Genomic DNA, 21075 nt, shown 5'->3' with positions numbered 1-21075 from the left:
ACTTTCAAGCCAATTTCTGTAAACTGAATCTTATTCAATGACATTTTCCGTTATGCATAATAGAATTAAATAACATTTTTTAATAATACATGTCAGTTTGAGATAGTGAGTGACATTACATTATTCAACTCCATATATTTTTTTGTTCCAGCTGCAGATGTGGTGAATCGGTCAGTCGGTATACTGAAACACCGACTTATTTTTATGAGGATGCGCAGTTTTATATCAGTGAATTATTATATTTAACTGTGATCAACATGAATCCACATATTGCTGGTAAATTTGCTGTTCAGTTTGTATAAAATTATAAGAATGCAGCATGTTTGGGAGGTTATAATAAAAAATTAACCGTTCTCTATTTACAGGTTTGACCAGCAAAAATATTTTTTTAATTGACTTCAAGGAACCATATGATGAGAAAAATCTCAGAGATGAGACTACTACGAATATCCGTAGTATTATTTTTAGTCCTAAAGGCACCTACTTAGCTTACAGGACAGATAAAAAGTGAGTATGATGTTTATCAAAAGTACACCTTCAAATTACAACAATTAGAATAGAGTCATAGCCTGTTTCACACACAATATCAGACACTGATTCAGATATACATTCCCAAAATAATAATATGCCTTAATACGCCTAGGAATTATCAACCTAAAACAAAAATGTAAAGCTTATGTACAAATATTCACTTTCAGAGTGGAGATAGTGAGGTGTTCAGACTGGTCAGTGACAGCGACCATAGATGGAAATATCAAGGACATGTTTTTTTCACCCCTAGATAATTATTTCACCGTCTGGGAAATGTTTATGATGACCAAAGATAACCCTCAGGTATTAAATTGTGTATTTTATTTATCTTTTACATGCTTAGGGTGTTTTTAAACAATATGTATACTTCAAACACATAGTGATTAAACAATTAATTATATTTCTAGGGCAAGCCAAATCTGAGGATATACAAATCAGCTACTGGAGAAGTAGCTGGCATTTTTACACAAAAGAATCAGACTGGATGGTGAGCCTCATTTCTAATATCATAGAGTTAAATTGTTTCTTTTTTAATCCTGCAAGATTATTATCAGGCGTAGGTATTTTGATCCTGAATGTGTAATTATATCTGCAACAAATAGCACAATCTATTTGTAGTATTTAATCATATCCACTATATCAATTAATTTATTAAAAGGGAGCCAAAATGGACATCAGATGAGAAGCTGTTTGCCATACAGTTGAACAACAGGGTGTTGTTTTATGAAGATGGCAACTTGGAGAGATATGTGCAGCAGCTGCAAGCGGAGAAGCTGCAGTCATTCAGTGTGTCACCTAGTCCCGCACCCACATACTACATTGCTGTATTTACTCTAGGTATCAGATATTGTTACTTATGCATACAATGTACTTTATGTTTGATTCCAGTTATCACTATGAGTTTTTAAAGGTATCATGCTCTTTCTGTAACTCAATTACCAAAAAGACTTACCGTATAAAAATACAAATAAGGAAAATTCGTAAAAACATTACAGACATCATTGTAATTCCCTTTCGATTAATATTATTAAGCTTTATTCTTGTTGCATTATCTAGGCAAGGCCGGGCAGCCGTCTTTCTGGCGCGTGTTCAAGTACCCCGAGCTGGACGTGGCGCAGGCGGTGGTCAGCCGCTCGTCCTTCCAGGCTGATAAGGCCACCTTCTACTGGAACCGACGCGGAACAAATGTCTTTGCCATGACGCAGACCGATGTTAGTATGCATTTGTTACTTCAGTATTTTTTAAGTAGGTTTTCGAAAAAAATATATATCATTTATCTCTGTAATGGGTTGGCTATAAGTAATGACCTCAAATGCCTAAAAACCTTCACGCATTTAACGCCCACAACTGTAAGGCAAAAATCAACAATAAATACTTATCTTGCAATGAATATTTGTGTGTTTAGGTGGATAAAACAGGTGGCTCATACTACGGAAAACAATCGCTTTCTTACGGCGATGTTAAAGGGAACGCTGAAAACGTGACATTTAGTAAGTTTTTAAATACAAATATAAAAATAATATGTAATGTTAATATATTATGCCATTTAGTTCTTTTAATATAAATATACATATTATAAAAGTAAAACTTCCTTACGTTTAAGCAGCTTAGGGCCTGTTTCACCACCACCACATAAGTTCCCAGTTCCACATTACTTGACAGATTTTTGAATGTCAGAATAAAGAATGAATGCTTTTTCAATTTGTGATTGTGAAACAAGTTCTGAATACAATCAAATAAGAATATGTAAAACAGTCATTTATTTCTGTTGACAATAAAACTACATTCAGCAGCAGGAAGCCAAATATACTTAACCATCGGTCTCCGTCCTACAGGCAAGGAAGGTCCAGTGCATGCGATCGCGTGGAACCCGGGCAACTCCAACGAGTGGGTGGCGGTGTACGGGCACGCGCCCGCCAAGGCCACGCTCTTCAACGCCAAGTGCGAGCCGCTCTTCGAGTTCGGCACCGGCGCCTGGAACTCCATATACTTCCCGCCAGAAGGAAACCATATCCTTTTCATATGATTTAAGAATGTATTCGATTGAAAGTGATAATTTCACGGTGATACAATCACAGAATTAACGATATTTTTTTTTAATAAGAAAGAAATATTTTCGAACTGGAACCTAAATACTTTTTAATAATTACAAAGAGAAGCTAAAGTAATCTTATTTGACAACACTCAAACATTGTTTATAGCTTAACACGATGCTTAATACGTGTTTAAATACGATTGCATAGTAGAAATTCCTTGACTCCATCACACGCATGCTGCTGGGCGGTTTCGGCAACATAGCGTCAGGTCACATTGAGGTGTGGGAGTTGCGCGGGTACCGCAAGCTCGGCGCGTGCTCAGCCCCCGACACTACCAGCCTGTCCTGGGACCCGCGCGCAGAGACCTTCCTCACAGCTACTACGTACCCCAGGCTCACTGTCGGCAATGGGTAAGCTGTATTTTTTATTATTTAGAGCCACACTAAAGTTATCTGCATCAATGGAGATTAATGAGTTATGTACAAATGCACCCAGACTTGGGACAAGTATTTCTGGGATACAAATTGTGTCGTTAATAATTGTTATTTGCAAAGTAAAATATACAACTTTCTGTTCTTGTAAGAATGTTTTAATTGTTCTAGCGGTCTGGTTTTATTAGTTCTACAACGCATACTAGCCGTTGTAGACTAAAATTCATAGAACTTTTTAGATTAATATATCTAAGAAGTTGTATTATCCCCTCCAGCTACAAGATATGGCACTACACCGGCGTCTTAATGCACAAGCGCATGTGTGCCGAGAAAGAGAACTTACTGGCGATCAGCTGGCAGCCCGGCAACTACCCCAAGAGCGAGCTGTCGAGGACTCCGCCCAAAGGAATAGAGGACACGACCCCTAAGCCGGCGGCGGCGTACAGGCCGCCGGGAGCCAAGAACAGACCCTCGACCTTCACGCTACACGAACAGGAGAAGCCACATAAGCCTGGAGAAACACCTAATGGTATGTAACTTTCTTGTGAACTAAACTAGTAACTACAGTTCTCATCAGCTCATTTTTGTGAAAAATGGATGTGTGAAAAAAAAATCTAAAAGGTAGAAGAAGACTCTACATTGCTTATCTCCTATGCTAAGATGAAAATTAAGGATTTAGAAGAAAAAAAACAGTGCAGATGGATGCACAATGAACATGCGTAATATTATTCCACTTCTAGTAGCGACATCTATTAAAATCTAGAATCTGTTTACTAAGGAGTATTTACCCAGCCATGGGACATTTACGTTCTAGTACTATTACTTCATTACAATGTCTAGTGGCGCCGTCCAAGCAAGCCTTGAAGCAGAAGGAGAAGCGAGAGGCTCGCAAAGCGCGCAAGGCGGAGGAGAAGGCTCGCGGAGACTCGTCCCCGCCGCCCGCCGCCGCTGCGCCCCGAGCGCCCTTCGTGTCCACCGGGGACCCCGAGAAAGACAAGAAGATTAAGAACTTGAATAAGGTATTCAATATTATATGTATTTATTTTAAGAATATCGGTCAGTAGCGAAATCATCGTTAAAATTACCTACTTTATTTCCTCACTTGGTTGTTACTAGGTATTTGATTAAAAAAAGCTAATTATTCCGTCGGACAGGTTTCTTAAAAATATTGATTAATTGAATTAATTGATTAAATGAAATATATGGTATGGGGGCGAAAATAATTTGCTAGCAAAAGCGTACTGGTAAGTGACGTCTCACGAGATTCTACTCACTTTAATCATTTTATTTTCGAGCACTAGAAAAAATACGAATCCAATCTTTTTTGAAACCTGTCTAGACTGAATAAATAGTTTAACAGTCCACTTAAAGGTTGTCGTACTCCCCTAAATTCAATGTAAATATTCCATGTAATAATCTCATTAAATCACGTGTATCACACATAAAACCACATAATTTTTCTAATATGCCGTCTGGCCTTGTTATTTGCCAAAAACATGATCGCGGCACGTGCTGCATAATTTTGACAAAATATTGTGCAATCTTTTTGAATAACGACATAAAATACTTTTCGCTAGATATGTGGTTAATTTTGTGCTCATTTCGAAACATAATTTTGTGGTTTTCTAATCCGCATTCTGCAATATAGCGAAAGAAAAATTACAATATATATTTTGCATAGCCCTCCCTAGCTTGAAAAAGGTATCTTTGCTAATCCCTAAAAATCGTTATTTTCCCACCAATAATTTAAAAATTACAACAATATTATTTAACGGATTATGACTAGTAGTAAACTGAAAGCATTCAAGTTTACAAGTTGCATTTTAGTTCCTGCTTTGTAAACCTTCAATATTTTTTGCCTTGCTTGGGTGTGCTATTTGCAACAAATATGAAATGTGACACAAATATTTCACGTTAAAAAAATAATGTTTTCACCTTTATTTATCTTTATATCATGCTGACACGGACGTTTTTTTCAAAAGTCGTTGAGCCAACGCAGGTTGGCGAACTGCGAAAAATATTCAAAAATAAATACATTATTGGTGTCTATGCAGGATCCGGGTCAAGCTGTTGTGTTTCAGTCTCAATATTATTATTTTACTTCGTTTACTTAAGAGCTTGTAAATCTGACAGTGTTCATGCTTCATGCCGACTGTACGCAGTGCCTGATCAATACGAATATTGTGTACTTACCTTCCTATGTTTCGGCAAACTTTTTGTTGCACCACCGTCTAGCGAGCTTCAATGCAAAAAACTCAAAACTAGTCACGAACCACGGACACTAAAATAGCAAAACGATTAAAAAAGTTTGAACATTAGCATTTCATGTCGTATAACCCGTTTGACCTCAAATCCACAGATCTCAGGATACAAATTATGAAAATTAACAAGTTATAAACGTGTGCTTTAAATGAATGTGTGGTATGCCCGATTTTAAAAAAAATATTTTAAAAATATGTTAATTAGGAAGTTCCGTGAATTTTGAGACATATATCTTAATATGCCTTTTAAGTGAACTATAACAAAAAAACGTGATAGCCAAAAAGAGTCCTTGATGTTATTAAGGTTATTGCTCATTGTATAATGAGAAGATTCCTCAAGTTTAGTCGAGTGAATCCATACCCAGCTTTATTATTTCAAACGTGTCACGATAGATATTAAGATTTAAGACGAAAATCAGATTTAGTGATACTACCGAACACCAAAACCTATTTACATCATAATAGAAGATTGCATAGATTATAATTCGATCATTTTGATATTGAACCTTTTTTTCTTTAGATGGAAAATCATCAGACTTTTACTGACTAAAACCCACTCATGTTCCGGGGCACCGGGTACCGTGTACCGGGGTCGCGATAAAAAAGGGTTTTCTGACAATCCCAGGATTGAGCTACCCTGTTTTAACTACCAATAACTTTATTATCATTTCACAGAAACTGAGTGACATAGACAAGCTGAAGCAACAGAAAGCTGCTGGAAAGCAGTTGGAGCTCAACCAACTAGCGAAGATCGATCAAGAAGAAGCCTTGTTACAGGAGCTCGCTCAACTTAGGTTATGATTGTGTAGGAGTGGACACCGACACTGCTACCAACCGTGCCTGCACTATCAGCTCTTGAAGTACCTATTGCTATTGTGGAAGCGAAACACTGCGAAGTGGGCGTAGCGCTGTCTCGCTCTCGTAACAGCAATATTACTGCAGTAAGAGTACCTATAATAGTGAGTGCGTCTGCTCAGCGATACTAATATACACAGCTTCTTTTTTTACAACCATGTGGAATAAGGTGACCTATATTATAATAAATATTATACAAAAAGCGAGTTCAGAGCAATCTGCAAATTACAATTTAAAATACATACATATGTGTATGAATTGATTAAATTTTCTTATTACTTGTACTTTTTTGGTTTAAAAGTGGAAATTATTAAAGTTTTATGTGAAAGTTTTGTGTAATTTATACCACAACTTGTTCTACAAGAATTGTATCATATTTATTATTCGTTAAGGAAATTTGAAAAAAAAAAACACGTGTTCAGTGAAATGTTTAAAGTTTGTTCACGTTCCTAATTTAAGAGGACATGCGTTTTGTTTAACTATTTTTATATTCGGAAAGTGACTTGCGTCATACTTATATAGTTTGCATAATATAAGAATTGAGAGTGTTGATATAATAATCGAAATATTAAAAAAAACCGGACTAACTTACAGTGCGCTCTGGCTGAGTTAATACGCGTTTGATTGTTCGCGAGTGTGGTCCTACAGATGCTATATTTTTTCATGAAAATCTGTTATAATATGAGAAGGATTAATACATTGTTTTTAATTTGTTGATATATCGTAAGTGTAATAAATTGCCGAAAACTTTCTTGTGACGAACACAAAGTGATTGTTAATTTGTTATACATATAAGTATAAAAATGACGTTTTGAATAAATATCAAGACAAATCTGGTTACTATTTTTTGTAAAAGTTGCAGTTTTATTTACTACTCATAATACCCACCGGTAAGTGATGAAATTTCATTTTTTTTTTAATTCAGCCATTTCTTTCCGACTGTAGGGCAAAGGCCTCCCTTAGGTTCTTCCACTCTGTCCGGTCTATTGCTTTTGCCATCCACTGTTTGTGGTACGCATCCAGATCCAGATGAAATTTCATTCCAAATATAAAAAAAGAAATAAGTTTTTATTAATACACTAGTTTTACCCGCGGCTTCGCCCGCGTCGAGGTCGGCTATATCGCGTTTTCAAGAGAACTCTTCAAAAGTCCGGGATAAAAACTATCCTATGTTCTTTCTCAAGGTCAACTCTATCTCTGCACCAAATTTCATTAAAATCAGTTCAGTGGTTTAGACGTGAAAGCGTAACAGACAGACAGACAGAGTTACTTTCACATTTATAATATTAGTAGGGATTTAGCAGTGTGTGTTCAATATTCTAAGTATCTTAATTTGCAGGTTTTGTTTGTAAACATATCGTTTAAATCGTAGGATATGCAATATGTAAAACATATTGATATCGTTATCTTTATTGCCGTTTATCTGCTGAACCAATCTTTAACTCAGATAACAATAACAGGTTGTGGCAGCTGATTTAGGCCTTATTTAGTGAAGACGGTCAATGTCATACGAATAATAACAAATTAATAAGTCGGTGACCTGAAGCTGTATTTAGTGCAGTTTTATTTACATATATTATGTAAAAGATTAAAAAAAAAAACAATGAGATGAGTTTCTTTGCTCATAAATATACTATAATTTTTATTTTATTTTTAAAGATGCCGGATATAACAAGCTGGTATTCATCTCAAACGTGTCTCTGATTTTGCAAATTTACCTCAAAAATCGACCTTATTGTTTTTTAAATGACAATGTGACAGTTTGACTAATGTGATCAGCGGTCGACCATTATAAGCATTCGCCTTTATCAACCCACATCCAGTTATTCCTAATCCTATATCTTTACCTGTGATTATACTAACATTTGCCCACTACTTCGCTCATGTCCATTATTTTAGCTTGTTTCATACAAATTTAAAATCATTTAGTTGTTTTACCTTGTAAATACAAAACATACAAGACAAATTCATTTGAAATATTTGTTTAGATAAATCATATGAACAGGTTAGCGCCTAGGCTAGACAGCATATTTGTAGGTCGAAATGAAAAAACTAGACAGAACCATATAAATATGCATGTTTCTCAATGCCGCGCTTAGGAACAGGAAGATAGACCTACAACTACTAAATTATTAAATCACTGTCAATAGAGCTTGTGGCTTGAAGGCCGTTTAAAAAAGAGTTCGGGTACCAGTCTGGCTAGAAACGGACCACGCTGTGTTAACTTATAACCTTGAGATTAGCAAATATTTTGTACAGGTCTTATTTTATTATATTATAATGGATTATAGATAGCTCATTGGATAAAAAATACAGCGCCCGCGTGCCGAATCAAGGTCTGTGTGTGTCTGTGTCTGATGTGCTGTGCCTCGGCCTAATCTTTTTGTTCTTTTTTAAAATATTTAAATCCTATGCACTTTTATTTCTTTTTGCAGAGACTGGTTGTGAGTTCTAACTGACAACACTAGCGAAGCAAGCATATTATTATTACCTACGCGTGTCTACGTAGTAGTCCGAAATTTTCGTGCGATCTGTCTAACCCCGGTTTCCTAGTGCGTTATGTGCTCAATAACTTCTTTCCGACTCATTGAGTTGTTCTTGCCGGGTCGCCAGACCAGTTAGGGTCGCTTCTAGAAACTAAGAAATTAACATATTTTCAAATTAAAAACTCATTTAAATGATACAAAATATTCAGCTTGGATTATTTTTAAAATAAGTATTGCGGTTGATGGTGAAATAGTCAAATAATTTTACAGTTATAAAAATCAATATCGTGAAATAAAATGCAATATACAAAAGGGCTATAACATTTACGGCACACGCAAGAGTGAACCTAATAACTTCAACAAATAAGTCAAATAACTACAAACTGGATTATTTCCACTGATCCCGCGACTTACTTGTGATAAACTACCTACTTACTCTTTCTGACATGAATTATCGCAAGCAAACACAACCTGCAAGTACCTACATAGAAATAAATCAGAACACCGCCTCAGTACGACGTAGCAAGTGAAGCCCCCGCCACTGGCTGGAAAGTGTCCTCTATCCAGGAAATTTTTATTTGCGCTCGATAAGATATCGATAATAAATTGATACATGCGAGGTTGGATTTTTAATTGTTAACAGTAGTATATGGTGCGCTCTGTGTGTTGACACGCCGATAACTCCGTTTGTTTACGACTGGTTACTGCGCCTGCGACGACGGCGGTATAATCTTCCATATTCCGAAGTGAACTTAACCGAGCGACTGCGACCGAAGCAGAGTGATCTCCGAACATGGATAGAGAGTGCGACGATGCCGACGAGAGTACGCAACTGCTGAGTGACTCGGATCGTGAAAGGACTAACAGTGAGTCGGAACTGAACAGTGCGGCCGGCTGCGAGGCCGGCTCTCGGGAAACAATAGTGTTTAACAGTAAAATGATGAAGACTTCGACTCAAACGGAGGACCTGGCGGCGACGTGGGGCGGGCGCCGCTCGCTGCCCGAGTCGGGCCGGCTGCGGCGCGTACACTCCTGGTCGGGGGGACCGCCCGACGACATCAGCTCAGAGATCAGAATACTAAGAGAAAGGTAACTAATTATATATATATATTCCTATTAAATGTCAGCACACCTACGTTTTATTTTTGAATGAATAGATTTCTATTAAAGTGGGTTATTAATCACACGTGCTGCATTATGCTACAATTATCAATCTATTGTAAATGTAAAGATAACAAACGCTGTTAATTGGAGTACCTAATACATGTAGGTACCGTGGCTGAGTATTTATCTGATGTGTGATCCTACTCTATGATGATGTTTGTATTAAGCTATCTATAAATACGACGTGACTACGCACAGTATAAAATAATGATTCCTAATCTCAAATAATTAAGTTAACTGACCTTAATCAGCTTATAATGATTAATTGGAGAATAAAACTAACACCTACCGACATACTAATGGAGGAAAACAAAAATGTATCCATTGAAGTCAAAAAAGCTCCTAAACTTTTATGGTCTAGCGGCTAGCGTATCGCCGATTCTGTAGAATTATATTGCTTTCACGTGAGACGCAAAACGTGACGATTGGGTAGAGAAGTACCTACTCAAAAGACTAACGACTGGGCGCCGATTCGACTATTTTACGATGGCCGATGAATGAATGGCAATTGGATTAAATTTGAAATTATTCCTATTATCTAAAACACTTTGCCAATACAATAATTGGAAGTGAATTTTATTGACCTTGAGTGTACCGTCCCGCACTGAATTTCCAATTATTGAGTAGAAAAATGCTTAGGAGAATACGAAAAATTACATTTTAAGCCAAATTTCATTCAGTCAACGGTCATTGTAAATAGCAGAATTGGGGCCCTGTGACACTGTTTCAATTCCGCATGAAGTTCCTTAGTCGCTTTTTGGGACCTCCTTTCCTCCTAAACATTCAGGCTTTTCATTAAGAGATTTGAAAACCCCGTAGGTTGGTACGCACGCAGACGCGGCTGCAGCCGGGCGCAGTGCGGCACCTGTCGAGCCGGCAGCGCCTGACGCTGGCCTCGCTGGCGCTGGTCGACTTCATGAGCTTCTGCTCCATGAGTGTGATGGCACCCTTCTTCCCCCGCGAGGCCGCTGTCAAAGGCCTCTCCGAAACCATGTGCGGAATTGTGTTCAGTTTCTACGCAATCGTCATGTTCCTTACCTCGCCTTTATTCGGAAAATTTGTAAGTATTCTCTGTAGCCTTTGAGAATCTTGTAGATGCTTATAATTATATTCGAAGAGGATATTTCTATCATAAGAAAACTTCCCAAAATTGCTGAGTAATGGCTCCAAGAACTTAAATCATATTATGACACGGTTTAGAGTGGCAGGTCTCCAGTTGCTTAATTATCCTTATTATGTTACTCAGAAAATCCTCATCAGAAGAAATATTAATCTAGTATCTCATGTTCTAACAATACATTAGATAACTATCATTTACATTATTCAAACATTCGCATATTCTAAGATGTCCTTAAACGTCATCTCCCTAGTTTACTTAATTCCTAGAATAACAGTTATTTATTTGCATTTCTATCTTACTGACAACTGACTATAATGTCTATAACAGATTAGGTTATTTGCTATGTTGTACGTACTAACTACGTAATTACCTGCAAACACTGCGAACTATTCCTATTTTAAGCTTTAATTTTCCTATTTTTTAATACCATATTCAGACTTCAAAATCGTTACAGATCTTCATAGGGCTACTCTTACTAAAAAATAATTTGTGAAAACATTGCCTTTTGTAATTCACTGCACCATTTTTTGACGTTTTGATTTACAATATAGTGTATGTTTATCTTATAATCCTAATTTATGAACGCAATTATTGCATTTTCAACATAATATTTGCCAATTAGTCATAATAGTGCAATGTTTGTTGATTACACCATTAGCTACCTATTTATGTAATATTTTGTATGTACCTAATTATTTATTCTAGAATATTAATACATCTGATTACAGTTGCCGATGGTCGGAGCAAAGTTCCTGTTTACAGCCGGTATGTTTGTCGCAGGCGCTTGCAATGTACTGTTTGGGTAAGTAGACAAACAAACTATTTAAGTAAGCGTAAGTATACAGATTAGGACCAAAATACACATGTCTTTGTTCGGTTAACGGTATTTTATGGTTTATTAATAGGATCCCAGTTGATTGATGTAGAATTATAGACAGTGGTTCAATCTGTAGAGTGTAGCTTAAGATACTTATGTATTGCTGCCGGAATCAGAATATAGCATTGTCTTTACGCTTAAGTGACTCTTTCTATGTATTTTTACCACATACTGGATGAAGTAAACAATTAGATTTTTGACTATTCTATAGGAACATATCTGAAAATGTAGTTAATTATAGATTGGAACCAGCCAAAGAGTTTAAAATGTTTTTTCTTCAATGTTGCGTAGACTTGCGTCGAAGTCAGAAGCAAATCAATTTTACTTAACTTCGTGAAAACATGCGTGAAGATTACGTATTTGTTTTACAGCGTTCTTCGATAAAGTTTTGACATAAAACTATACTTAACTAAAATTTTATGACAACGTATAAATTCGATAGCAACGAGTTGTATTTTTGCCAAAAGCATGTAACTTTAACGTCATCGTTAATTGATTCCTTATATTTATGAAATATTGTTTTTAATCTTTTAATTTTACGCTGCCTGTACACAATGGAGCCCACAAGCGCATTTTCTACGCCAATTAAACCTTTTATTAATGATTTCGAACGAAGAGAACATTAAAAATGCATTTCGTGTCCTTAAAAGCGTCGGCATGCGTTTCATGTCTTTTATGACTTTTTATGACGACCTTCTTTGTCGTTGCACACAAACGCATGCAAGGAAAAAATAAACGTCGCTTATTGCGAGAGTAGGTTTTAGAGGGAAAAGATACGTAGACTGCGTATTTTGCGCATATTCCTTTGCTTAGGACCTTCGGGACATCCCTTATCCTTCATTTATCCTTAACCTCTTTTATACCGACTAGGCGACTGAAGTAGAGTTCTTTTTTCTCTCATATTGATTAATATGGCCTTATCGAACTTATAAAAACATTCTCAGAAATCAAAACACACCTACAGAAATAAAAAAAGAAACAACTACAGATTGTATCGCGGATTTTCGCTTTGCTTAGTACCCAATGACAAAACCAAAATATGTTTGTTCTACGAGTAATTCTCGTTTTTTAGGACTTTAGCTTTAATAGAAGACACGGCAACATTCACTACGCTGTGCTTCGTGGTGCGAGGTCTGGAGGCGCTCGGAGCCAGCGCGTACTCCACCGCGAGCTACGTGTTCGTGGTGAACGCCTTCCCTGACAGCATCGGCTCCGTGCTGGGCATCCTCGAGACTTTCATAGGTCTCGGTATGTCTGTCGGACCAGCTATTGGAGGTCTTTTGTACTCGGTAATTGTATTTATTTTGTGACAGTTTTGTTCAGTATTATTGTAGCAGCGATTAGGAAAAAGTGGCAGACTAAATTGTCGTAGAAAAATTTGAATTTCATTCAAGTATAGCAGCAGCAGGTAGTGAACTGTTCACGATTGAGCAATATTTTGTCTTTTTAAATACTATAGAATTTCCGGGTTCGATCCCAGCACGGTTATGGTGCATGATCGACGAATGTTTGTCCTGGGTCTGGATGTGTTTTTGCATGTGACTGGAATGTTTCGGAAACCCACCACGACACAAGGCTTTCCTTAGCGCGATGGTCGTTTTTTGTTTAAAAAAAAACTACCAATTTGGCAGATGAAATGATGTATATGTTCCAGGTAGATCGGGGGCTTCGGGTTACCTTTTTACACTCTTGGCGTTATCATGGTGTTGACTGTGCCCATCAACTTCTTCCTGCTTACTGACTGCGAAGGTATGCAAAGCATTACGTAGTAAGATTAAGCATTAGTTTCACTACTTTGTATCTAGAAAACATACATAGTAACGAACATAGGAAATATCGTACTTATATATAGCAAGAATATTGGTAATCCCTGCAAACACCTCTGTAAAAAGTATTTTAAGAGCCCAGTAGGGCTCTACAATGCTTATAATTAAAAACTTATGTCCACATAATTAAGTGGATCGAACTTATATTCTTCCTTAATTACAGAATATGTTTCGGGCTCAAAAACAGCGTCCATTATCGGGTTGTTCAAAATCCCATCGATAATAATAACGGGTTTGGTGATAGTGATCGTCTCCAACACCTGGGCCTTCCTGGATCCCACGCTAGAGCCTCACCTGCGCCAGTTCGGCCTCTCCACCGAACAAATAGGCCTGATATTCCTGTTGTTCTCCAGTCTCTACGGAATTTTCAGCCCCATTTGGGGGTGGGTCGCTGATCGGTAAGTCATTATATAATAAAATTGATATAATTTATTTTTTTATAACAGTTTTAGTTGGTTTCCTGTCTCAAATGCTTGACAAAAATTTAAAACATTGAAATTTATTGAAGTTATTGATTCTGTAAGTATATATCATCAATTTTTGAGAACGCTGGAGTCGACATTGATGTGAGAAATTACATCGAGACTTTTCGGTTATCGGTGGCCGAGGTACAACATTCGACGGTCTGCATTATTACTTTGCAACTGAATATAAATAGGTATACTTAGCTGAATTTTATGATGTAGGGTTCACAACCACTGGTGTATGATGGTATGGGGACTGTTCCTGTCAAGCGCTGGTCTGCTGCTGCTCGGACCCTGCCCATTTATTCCAGGATTACCAAGGTAAATAACCTAATTTTATAATTTTAAAATTGGCTAATATATTCTATTGAATAACTAGAACTTATTTTTCTCCCGCTTTAAGGACGGTTTATCCTTGTTTCACATACTCAAAGACACCAAATATTAAAAAAACGCGGAAATCGAACCGTCTCCATCTCTGATCTTTCTTCTATATCGGCAAAAGTCTCAGAGGTTGTACTCAAGTAAACAAATGAATGCTTATTCGTTTATTTTTGCATTTCAGGGATCTGTGGTTGGACTTAGTGGCGTTGTCAATACTTGGTATGTCTGTTGCGTTGACATTGCTGCCCACTTTCCAAGGAGTACTGACTAGTTCCATGTGAGTTCATTGTTTGCCTTATTAAATAATTACGTTGTTCTTGGTGGAAAATAATTCCAATGAATTCGAGACTGAACAAATGTTATAAGTTCTAGAATTATATTTTTTTTCAAATTAATATACGCTAGTATCTGGTTACTTAGCCGTAACTGGTTGGACCAATACTAACGAGTTTTTTTTTGGGAATTCTCTTTCAAATGATTTTTTTATCACTTTAACTGACAAAATGTCTATAACAATATTTCAAAGTTATGAATCTTGTTGCTTAAATGATTTCGATTATAAATATTTACTAATAACCGCTAGTAATCACTGCTTTTAATTAGTGAATCTCGTGATGTCTGTATGTGTAGTTACGAGGGCGGCTGCCCGGAGGCGCTGGCGACGTACAGCGCGGTGGCGGGCGTGTGGTCGTGCTGCTACTCGCTGGGCGAGGTGCTGGGGCCCGCGCTGGGCGGCGCGCTCACCGAGCGCTACGGGTTCCCGCTCTGCGCCACGCTCTGCGCTGCGGCGTGCTTCACTATGGTTAGATGAGTTTTCATTTATGGAGTATTTTAAGATAATGTACTTGACAGACCATGTTGATACATGGAAGTGAACAACTTTCATAAAAAAACGTCAACTATCGACTTCTGAGAAAAAAAATACATAACGATACCATACGGTATGACGTGAATTCAAAGCGTCTAAACTACATAATTAACAATTTTATTTTTCCGAGCCGCGATTTTAAGGATTATTATTAGCGGTTTTTCTCTGCACTGTATCCGATTAATCTTTTCGTTTTTTACTTGAAAGCGGCATTTAGTTCTTCTAGATACCTCCCTAGAATCCTCCTCACCTACGCTATCCTCAGGCGGTGGTAACGCTGACGTTCTTCTCCCTGCGCGAGTCCCGCAAGTGCGCGGTGTCTGCGAGCAGCGCGTGCGACTCCATCCCCTACACGGACTCCACGTGGAACAGCAACAACTTCTGCCGCACGCGCAGCGCGCCGCTCACACTCGTCGAGCATTCGCCGCTGCTCACACCCTGCTCGTGCTCCAATGCTCAGGGTTTGTAGAATTGCTTTATATTTTGTTTTTTTTTCTGTACTAAGTATTTTCGTTTACATTTGGAAAGGAAAATATCGTAAGAAAATGTTGTTTCCGCATATTGAAATCTGGAAGAATCATAGTCAACCTGCTCTAAGCTATCGTCGTTATCTTAGTTACTACAACCTACAGCGTATCTAAAATACAGTTTACAGTACGTTATTATCCGATCATTCAATCAGACATCTCAATATGCGTGTACTGATTCCCAGGTTTCACATACGGCACTTCACCGCCAAAGCATTTCTGTCTGCTGCACAATAAAGGGCACAAGAGTGGTTACGCGAGCGTCGCCGAGTTCGCCGCCTACATACTCAAGTTCCAGTTTGTCACCAGTTTTTATATCAAAATTAGGAAATCAAGAAGCAAGTCAGCTGCCGCAAACGTCGCGCCGGTGCTCAATGAGGAGTTGTATCAGAATTACCTCGAAAAAGACAGCGACGATACGGGTTTGAAGCGAAGGAACTCGTCCAACGAATATATTAATGTTAATAATAATAACGAGGCTGAGAAGAGAGGGGACAAGTACTGTGTGTTCTTGGAGGACGCGATATTCGGGAGTCCGGACGTGATGAGGAATGTGACGACGGAGCACTTGCGCGTGAAGGGCAACAACAAGGGGCTGGTGGCGCGCGCGCTGCGCTGTCACCAGGAGAGGAGCACCACCTACGAGATCATACGACACAACATCGAGAAGGTCCAGTTTTATGAACAGGACGAGTGCCCGTCCTTCGAAGACATATTTGTGAGTAGTTCTTTTCCCAAACCTAGATAAAATTAACATTTTCATCTATATTTCTTTATCCACGTAATTAACTAAGTGTTATCAGGTTCAAAAAAGATATAACTTTTTAAAGAGATAAATTAACAGGCATTTACCTGCTAATTTATCCCTTCCAATACCATATTAGGGATTTTTTTAAATACTATTTCCTAATGAAGTACCTTTTATGTTTTGCTTTACAGGATAGTTGCGCCTGCAGAGATGGCGTCACCTACGTAAGAGGCACAGTAACCGTCTCCTCCACTGGGGCCTGTGAAGTTTAGAAAATGTTCTCAATGCGTGCTAAATATACTCAATTATAATATTTGTTAGTTTTAATTACCAGTTTTACCAAATAAACCAACATGATTCAACAAATAAGCCATTTATTATTTTATTTATTTCATTTTAATTTCCGATCATAGCGCCTGGCGGACAACAATAGCAGAAATATTTTACAAATTGCGTGACTCACTAGGGCAACAGAACTCGCGCGGAAGGTGATATTTCCGCCAAAATGTTCGCAACTCCTGTTATGCGAGATAGTCCCCTTCCAATTTATGCTCCCCTGGTATAAACGACCTCTGCTGACGATTTCGCGATGTTGTCACGGAGATTCGCACAGTGAAAAACTGACCAGTGTCCACTTTGTGAATTCTGCGTTGAAATCTGAATATCGTTTCTTCTTGCTACGATTCGTTGACATTTTCCTAAATCAATATTTTTAAGGCTGCCAAGCCGCTACGATGTAACCTTAACGGGGGATTTCCACGACCAATACCAAATATATTTTTACCAGGCCAACATAAAGACTACAGAGGTTACTGTATGTTTTTCACTATGAATGAGTATTTTAGATGGAATCAAGGTTTCTACCAGAATAATTAAATTAAAACTAAAAATAGACTTTGAAATAAATTTTACTTTGCTTTTATTTGCATAATCATAATTGGGAAACTAAAACTAAGTGTAAGCTTTCGTAATTACGTTTCTCACTAAAGAAAATACTAAAGTTTAAGAAAATAACTTATTTTATTAAATTTCGGAATAAATGAGACCAAAGATTCCAAAGCTGTTTTAATCAGACATGTAACATTAACTTGGGTATTTTAAAAACAATACGTATTCGTTTTTTAAAATTAGTAGTGTCGTTGATTTCATAGCCGATAGCGACGCTCGACGTCGACTATCGGTGACTGTTCAATAGATACGACGTCGGTGGTACCAGGCAAGCATAAACTATAAGATACGCGCACTGTACATCAACGCATTTTGTAGGGATTTTTCGTAGAGTTTTCCGAAAATTCTTTCGTAAATTGTGATATAGCTTCATCATACATATTTTTTTCATTTCGCGTCACCGTCGGTTATCGAATATCAACTTTCATATTTCATTGAGCTGGCAAAATTGCTTTAAAGTAAAACACAAGATCGTGAATGAGTTAATCAGTTTGTGTATAACACACACACTCGCAGAGGCGTAGGAGGGTTGGGGAAAAGCGGATGAGGGTGCGACCCTCCCTCTAAGCGTGGAAACGAGATAGATGCGGGAATGTCCTTTTCTGTCACAAATACTCTGCTTGGCTCCTGCTCGCCTAGTACCTCATGCATTTGCCTGGAGTAACAATACGAACGGTTCAGACGTGATTGGGTAAAACAATAATAATACAATACCCACCGAACTTATTTCATTGTAAGAGACATGTAATATAACATTTCAAAATGACAGTTCACGTCTCACTTTCCCTAATTATATTACTTACAATCATGTGGCAAGAGTTTAACAATTTCATGGGGATTTGAATAAATAATATTGTCTGATTTATCGAACGTAATACCAAAAATGTTTTTTATCCGGGCGATTTCTATCAGTGTATGATTTTTCTTATGCGCAATATAAATAGCACTTTTAGCGCAAAAGTGAGCTACACCTTTGTGATTTACTTCTAACGCTCTGAACACTTTAGGCCCTTCGTAGGGAATCCGATGATTTGTGCCGCTCGTGATCATGAACAGGCCGTCTCTAGTAGTTATAAATGTATCTTTATCTCCGTCTATGACAAACTGATATATTTTCTCATGTATGTGTTCCTGGAGAGTCACGTTTTTGTGATGTATGTGGTACTTATGCAACCGTTGTTTCGGATACGATATAAAGTACAAATTCTCATGAAAGAACATGTCCCAGATGTCAAATCCTTTAACAATATGCTTCATGTCATCGGATTTTGTAAGATTATCAGAATAGATGCCGTGGGGGCTTCCAAAATATGCGGTATGTTCGTGTACCGCGACCGCAAAGCCATTTTTTACTCCCTTTATTTCCGTTGGCATAGTGTCGTTTATCTTAACATATCCAATACCAAACGTGTCCTCGGTGTCGTCTCCGACGTTATAACTGAAGAATATCTTGTGTCCGTGGCTGTACATGGCGAGCTGATACGGACGGTTGATGCCGTTCATGATGACATGTCGCTTATGCAGTTTTCCATGCACGTGTACACCTTCGCATACCAACGGTACTGTAGAACCCCGTTCAGATGGCTTTTCCGTTGTTTTTTCTTTTGTTTTGCCACATGTTACGATGGAAATATAAACAAATATGAATATTATTGGAATCTTCATCTCTAACCAGTGAGGGACGGCCAACGCAGAAGTGAACACCCACAGTACTGGTGAATTAGACATAATCAATGAAATTTCATACTGCTTGATAATGAACTAGTTAATTGATACATGATATTACACATAAATCTCTGTTTTGTGTGGATGTTGGTCTATATTGACCTCGATGATAAAAATAGGTACGTATAATTATTTATTTATAATTATAATTGTTTAATTACGTTTTTAACAAATTGCTATTTAATTATTGATTAGCCTTTGAAGTGAACTAAGAACCTTTTCCGTATTATTAGTAAGCTTATTAGCTTCAAATTGTTTTAAAAGAGCACTAATATCACAAGCAGTCTAGACTATAAAATAAATGTAGAGCGGGAATGGTGCCCGGCGCCCTCCTGCCCATTCCACTGTGGGTGGCTCGAGTGACGTCAGTCCTAAGCCACCGAACTGAAATTCGGGATCCAATTAACACTGCAAACTCAACTGTATCAACCTAAAATTAAGGTTTGAAATAATTTTCTACACACAAATTCAGCCTTTGAAGAGGTGGACGGTTTAATTAGATCAACGGCGTTTACAACTGTAAACAATTTGTTGGATTTGTTAGTCAACCTTGGAGTTAGTTCTAAAATGTGAAGCATGAAATATTTCCTCCGAAGGTAAGTCACGACAGCTATTTGTTTTAACGCACTTATTGTTTGCTTTAAATTACCGTGATTGCCAATGCCACTGCGTATTAATATTGCTAATATGCGATACCTACTGGTGATATTTTATTTCTTTGTACAATTTACATACAGGACAAAATATCAAAAGAATTCAAACTCCTGCTCTTAGAATTCAGCTGTTCATATAAATGATAGATAAGCTTTTCATCAGATGGATCCTAAACCTACAAACTGTACAATGTTACAATTCCTTTTTCTCAAAAAGAAAATAAAATAAAACAAATAATTCATAGTTCCTTTAGGCCCCCAAAAGAGAAAGGGAATTTCCACTATGTTTTACGATAAGACCCTTGCAGATAGGGAGTAAAGAAACTGATTTACAATGTGACGTGTGACTCCACTTCTATCATCATAATTATCTAAGACATATCCCATTTTTTTTTATTAAAACAGATGAAAAACTAAATGTTCCTCTCGATGCTTCAGTAAACTTGTCATTTTTTTTCTAAGAATATAGCTACTAGAACTTCAAAGAGAGTGAAAAGTCAGTTACAAAATAAATAAGATTTATTTCGGTACTCGGTTGAGGAAGCCTTGTGCTAGTTACAATATGCTTTCAGGGGCATGTGCGATTTGGTCATCTAATCTAATATAGCACATGTCGGATTATGGAATCACGTTCATAATACTTATTTAACATGTTTATATTTAATACGTAACAATGTGTTTTCAGTATAATTTAACACCTCAACGTTAGTGATAGAAAAAATACTGCATATTATAAAAAGCTTTTAAATCATTAATCTGTGATTTTTTATCCGGGTTTTTTTTTATTTTCTTTAAGGGAAACTACGGACTCCTTGCTGGGAAAACTGCGGACTCTATAGCTCAAGGATTATAAACAACGCCCTATTACTTACTAGAGCATCAATGTCTGTCCGTTTGACACTAGTCCGTATTTCATGAACATTATAGACATTTTTACAGATGGTGTATTTCTGTTGTCGTAACAAACACTAAAAATAAAGATCGACATGTCTTACTAATTATGTTCAATAATTTGACAGACATAAAATAATGTTTGGCTACCCAACCTACTTCTGATTTTCTTTAGATTATTAATTTGTACGGAACCCTCTGAGTCGTTCTTGACCGGTATTATATTATTTCTTAATAAAACTATAGTTTAATTATTGTCTAATTGTGTGTTCTGCTTAAG

General features: G+C 37.3%; 3 protein-coding genes across 3 annotated transcripts; 2 read left to right on the top strand and 1 right to left on the bottom strand.

Moving 5' to 3' along the window:
• Positions 1-137: 137 nt before the first annotated feature.
• LOC113492764 (eukaryotic translation initiation factor 2A) lies at positions 138-6969 on the top strand. Its single transcript, XM_026870420.1, has 12 exons — positions 138-276; positions 366-507; positions 699-834; positions 939-1018; positions 1190-1368; positions 1588-1742; positions 1937-2021; positions 2367-2540; positions 2800-2977; positions 3274-3527; positions 3839-4017; positions 5935-6969. The coding sequence occupies exons 1-12, from the start codon at positions 258-260 to the stop codon at positions 6058-6060; spliced, it is 1707 nt and encodes a 568-aa protein (XP_026726221.1). The 5' UTR covers positions 138-257; the 3' UTR covers positions 6061-6969.
• Positions 6970-8121: 1152 nt separating this feature from the next.
• Positions 8122-16947, top strand: LOC113492763 (MFS-type transporter SLC18B1-like). The gene is made up of 12 exons (XM_026870418.1): positions 8122-9689; positions 10584-10824; positions 11613-11686; positions 12834-13050; positions 13420-13510; positions 13751-13985; positions 14274-14372; positions 14617-14712; positions 15066-15237; positions 15569-15764; positions 16016-16548; positions 16770-16947. Exons 1-12 carry the CDS (start codon positions 9394-9396, stop codon positions 16848-16850), a joined length of 2331 nt encoding a protein of 776 aa, XP_026726219.1. The 5' UTR covers positions 8122-9393; the 3' UTR covers positions 16851-16947.
• Positions 16948-17478: 531 nt separating this feature from the next.
• On the bottom strand, positions 17479-21063 carry LOC113492766 (ommochrome-binding protein-like). Its single transcript, XM_026870423.1, has one exon. It carries the CDS (start codon positions 19252-19254, stop codon positions 18322-18324), a length of 933 nt encoding a protein of 310 aa, XP_026726224.1. The 5' UTR covers positions 19255-21063; the 3' UTR covers positions 17479-18321.
• Between the last annotated feature and the right edge of the window lie 12 nt (positions 21064-21075).

The sequence above is a fragment of the Trichoplusia ni genome, chromosome 4, assembly GCF_003590095.1.
Source record: "Trichoplusia ni isolate ovarian cell line Hi5 chromosome 4, tn1, whole genome shotgun sequence".
NCBI classification, from domain to species: domain Eukaryota; kingdom Metazoa; phylum Arthropoda; class Insecta; order Lepidoptera; family Noctuidae; genus Trichoplusia; species Trichoplusia ni.
The sequence above is the reverse complement of the archived record's forward strand: the minus strand, read 5'-3'. Positions and strand labels throughout refer to the sequence as shown.

Coding starts and splice junctions, on each gene's coding strand:
- LOC113492764 (XM_026870420.1), top strand. Junction 1,743..1,936: donor TTGCCATGACGCAGACCGAT/GTTAGTATGCAT, acceptor TTGTGTGTTTAG/GTGGATAAAACAGGTGGCTC. Junction 2,541..2,799: donor CTTCCCGCCAGAAGGAAACC/ATATCCTTTTCA, acceptor ACTCCATCACAC/GCATGCTGCTGGGCGGTTTC.
- LOC113492763 (XM_026870418.1), top strand. CDS start 9,394: ATGGATAGAGAGTGCGACGATGCCGACGAGAGTACGCAACTGCTGAGT. Junction 13,051..13,419: donor TTGGAGGTCTTTTGTACTCG/GTAATTGTATTT, acceptor TGTTCCAGGTAG/ATCGGGGGCTTCGGGTTACC. Junction 13,986..14,273: donor TGGGGGTGGGTCGCTGATCG/GTAAGTCATTAT, acceptor TTTATGATGTAG/GGTTCACAACCACTGGTGTA.
- LOC113492766 (XM_026870423.1), bottom strand. CDS start 19,254: ATGTCTAATTCACCAGTACTGTGGGTGTTCACTTCTGCGTTGGCCGTC.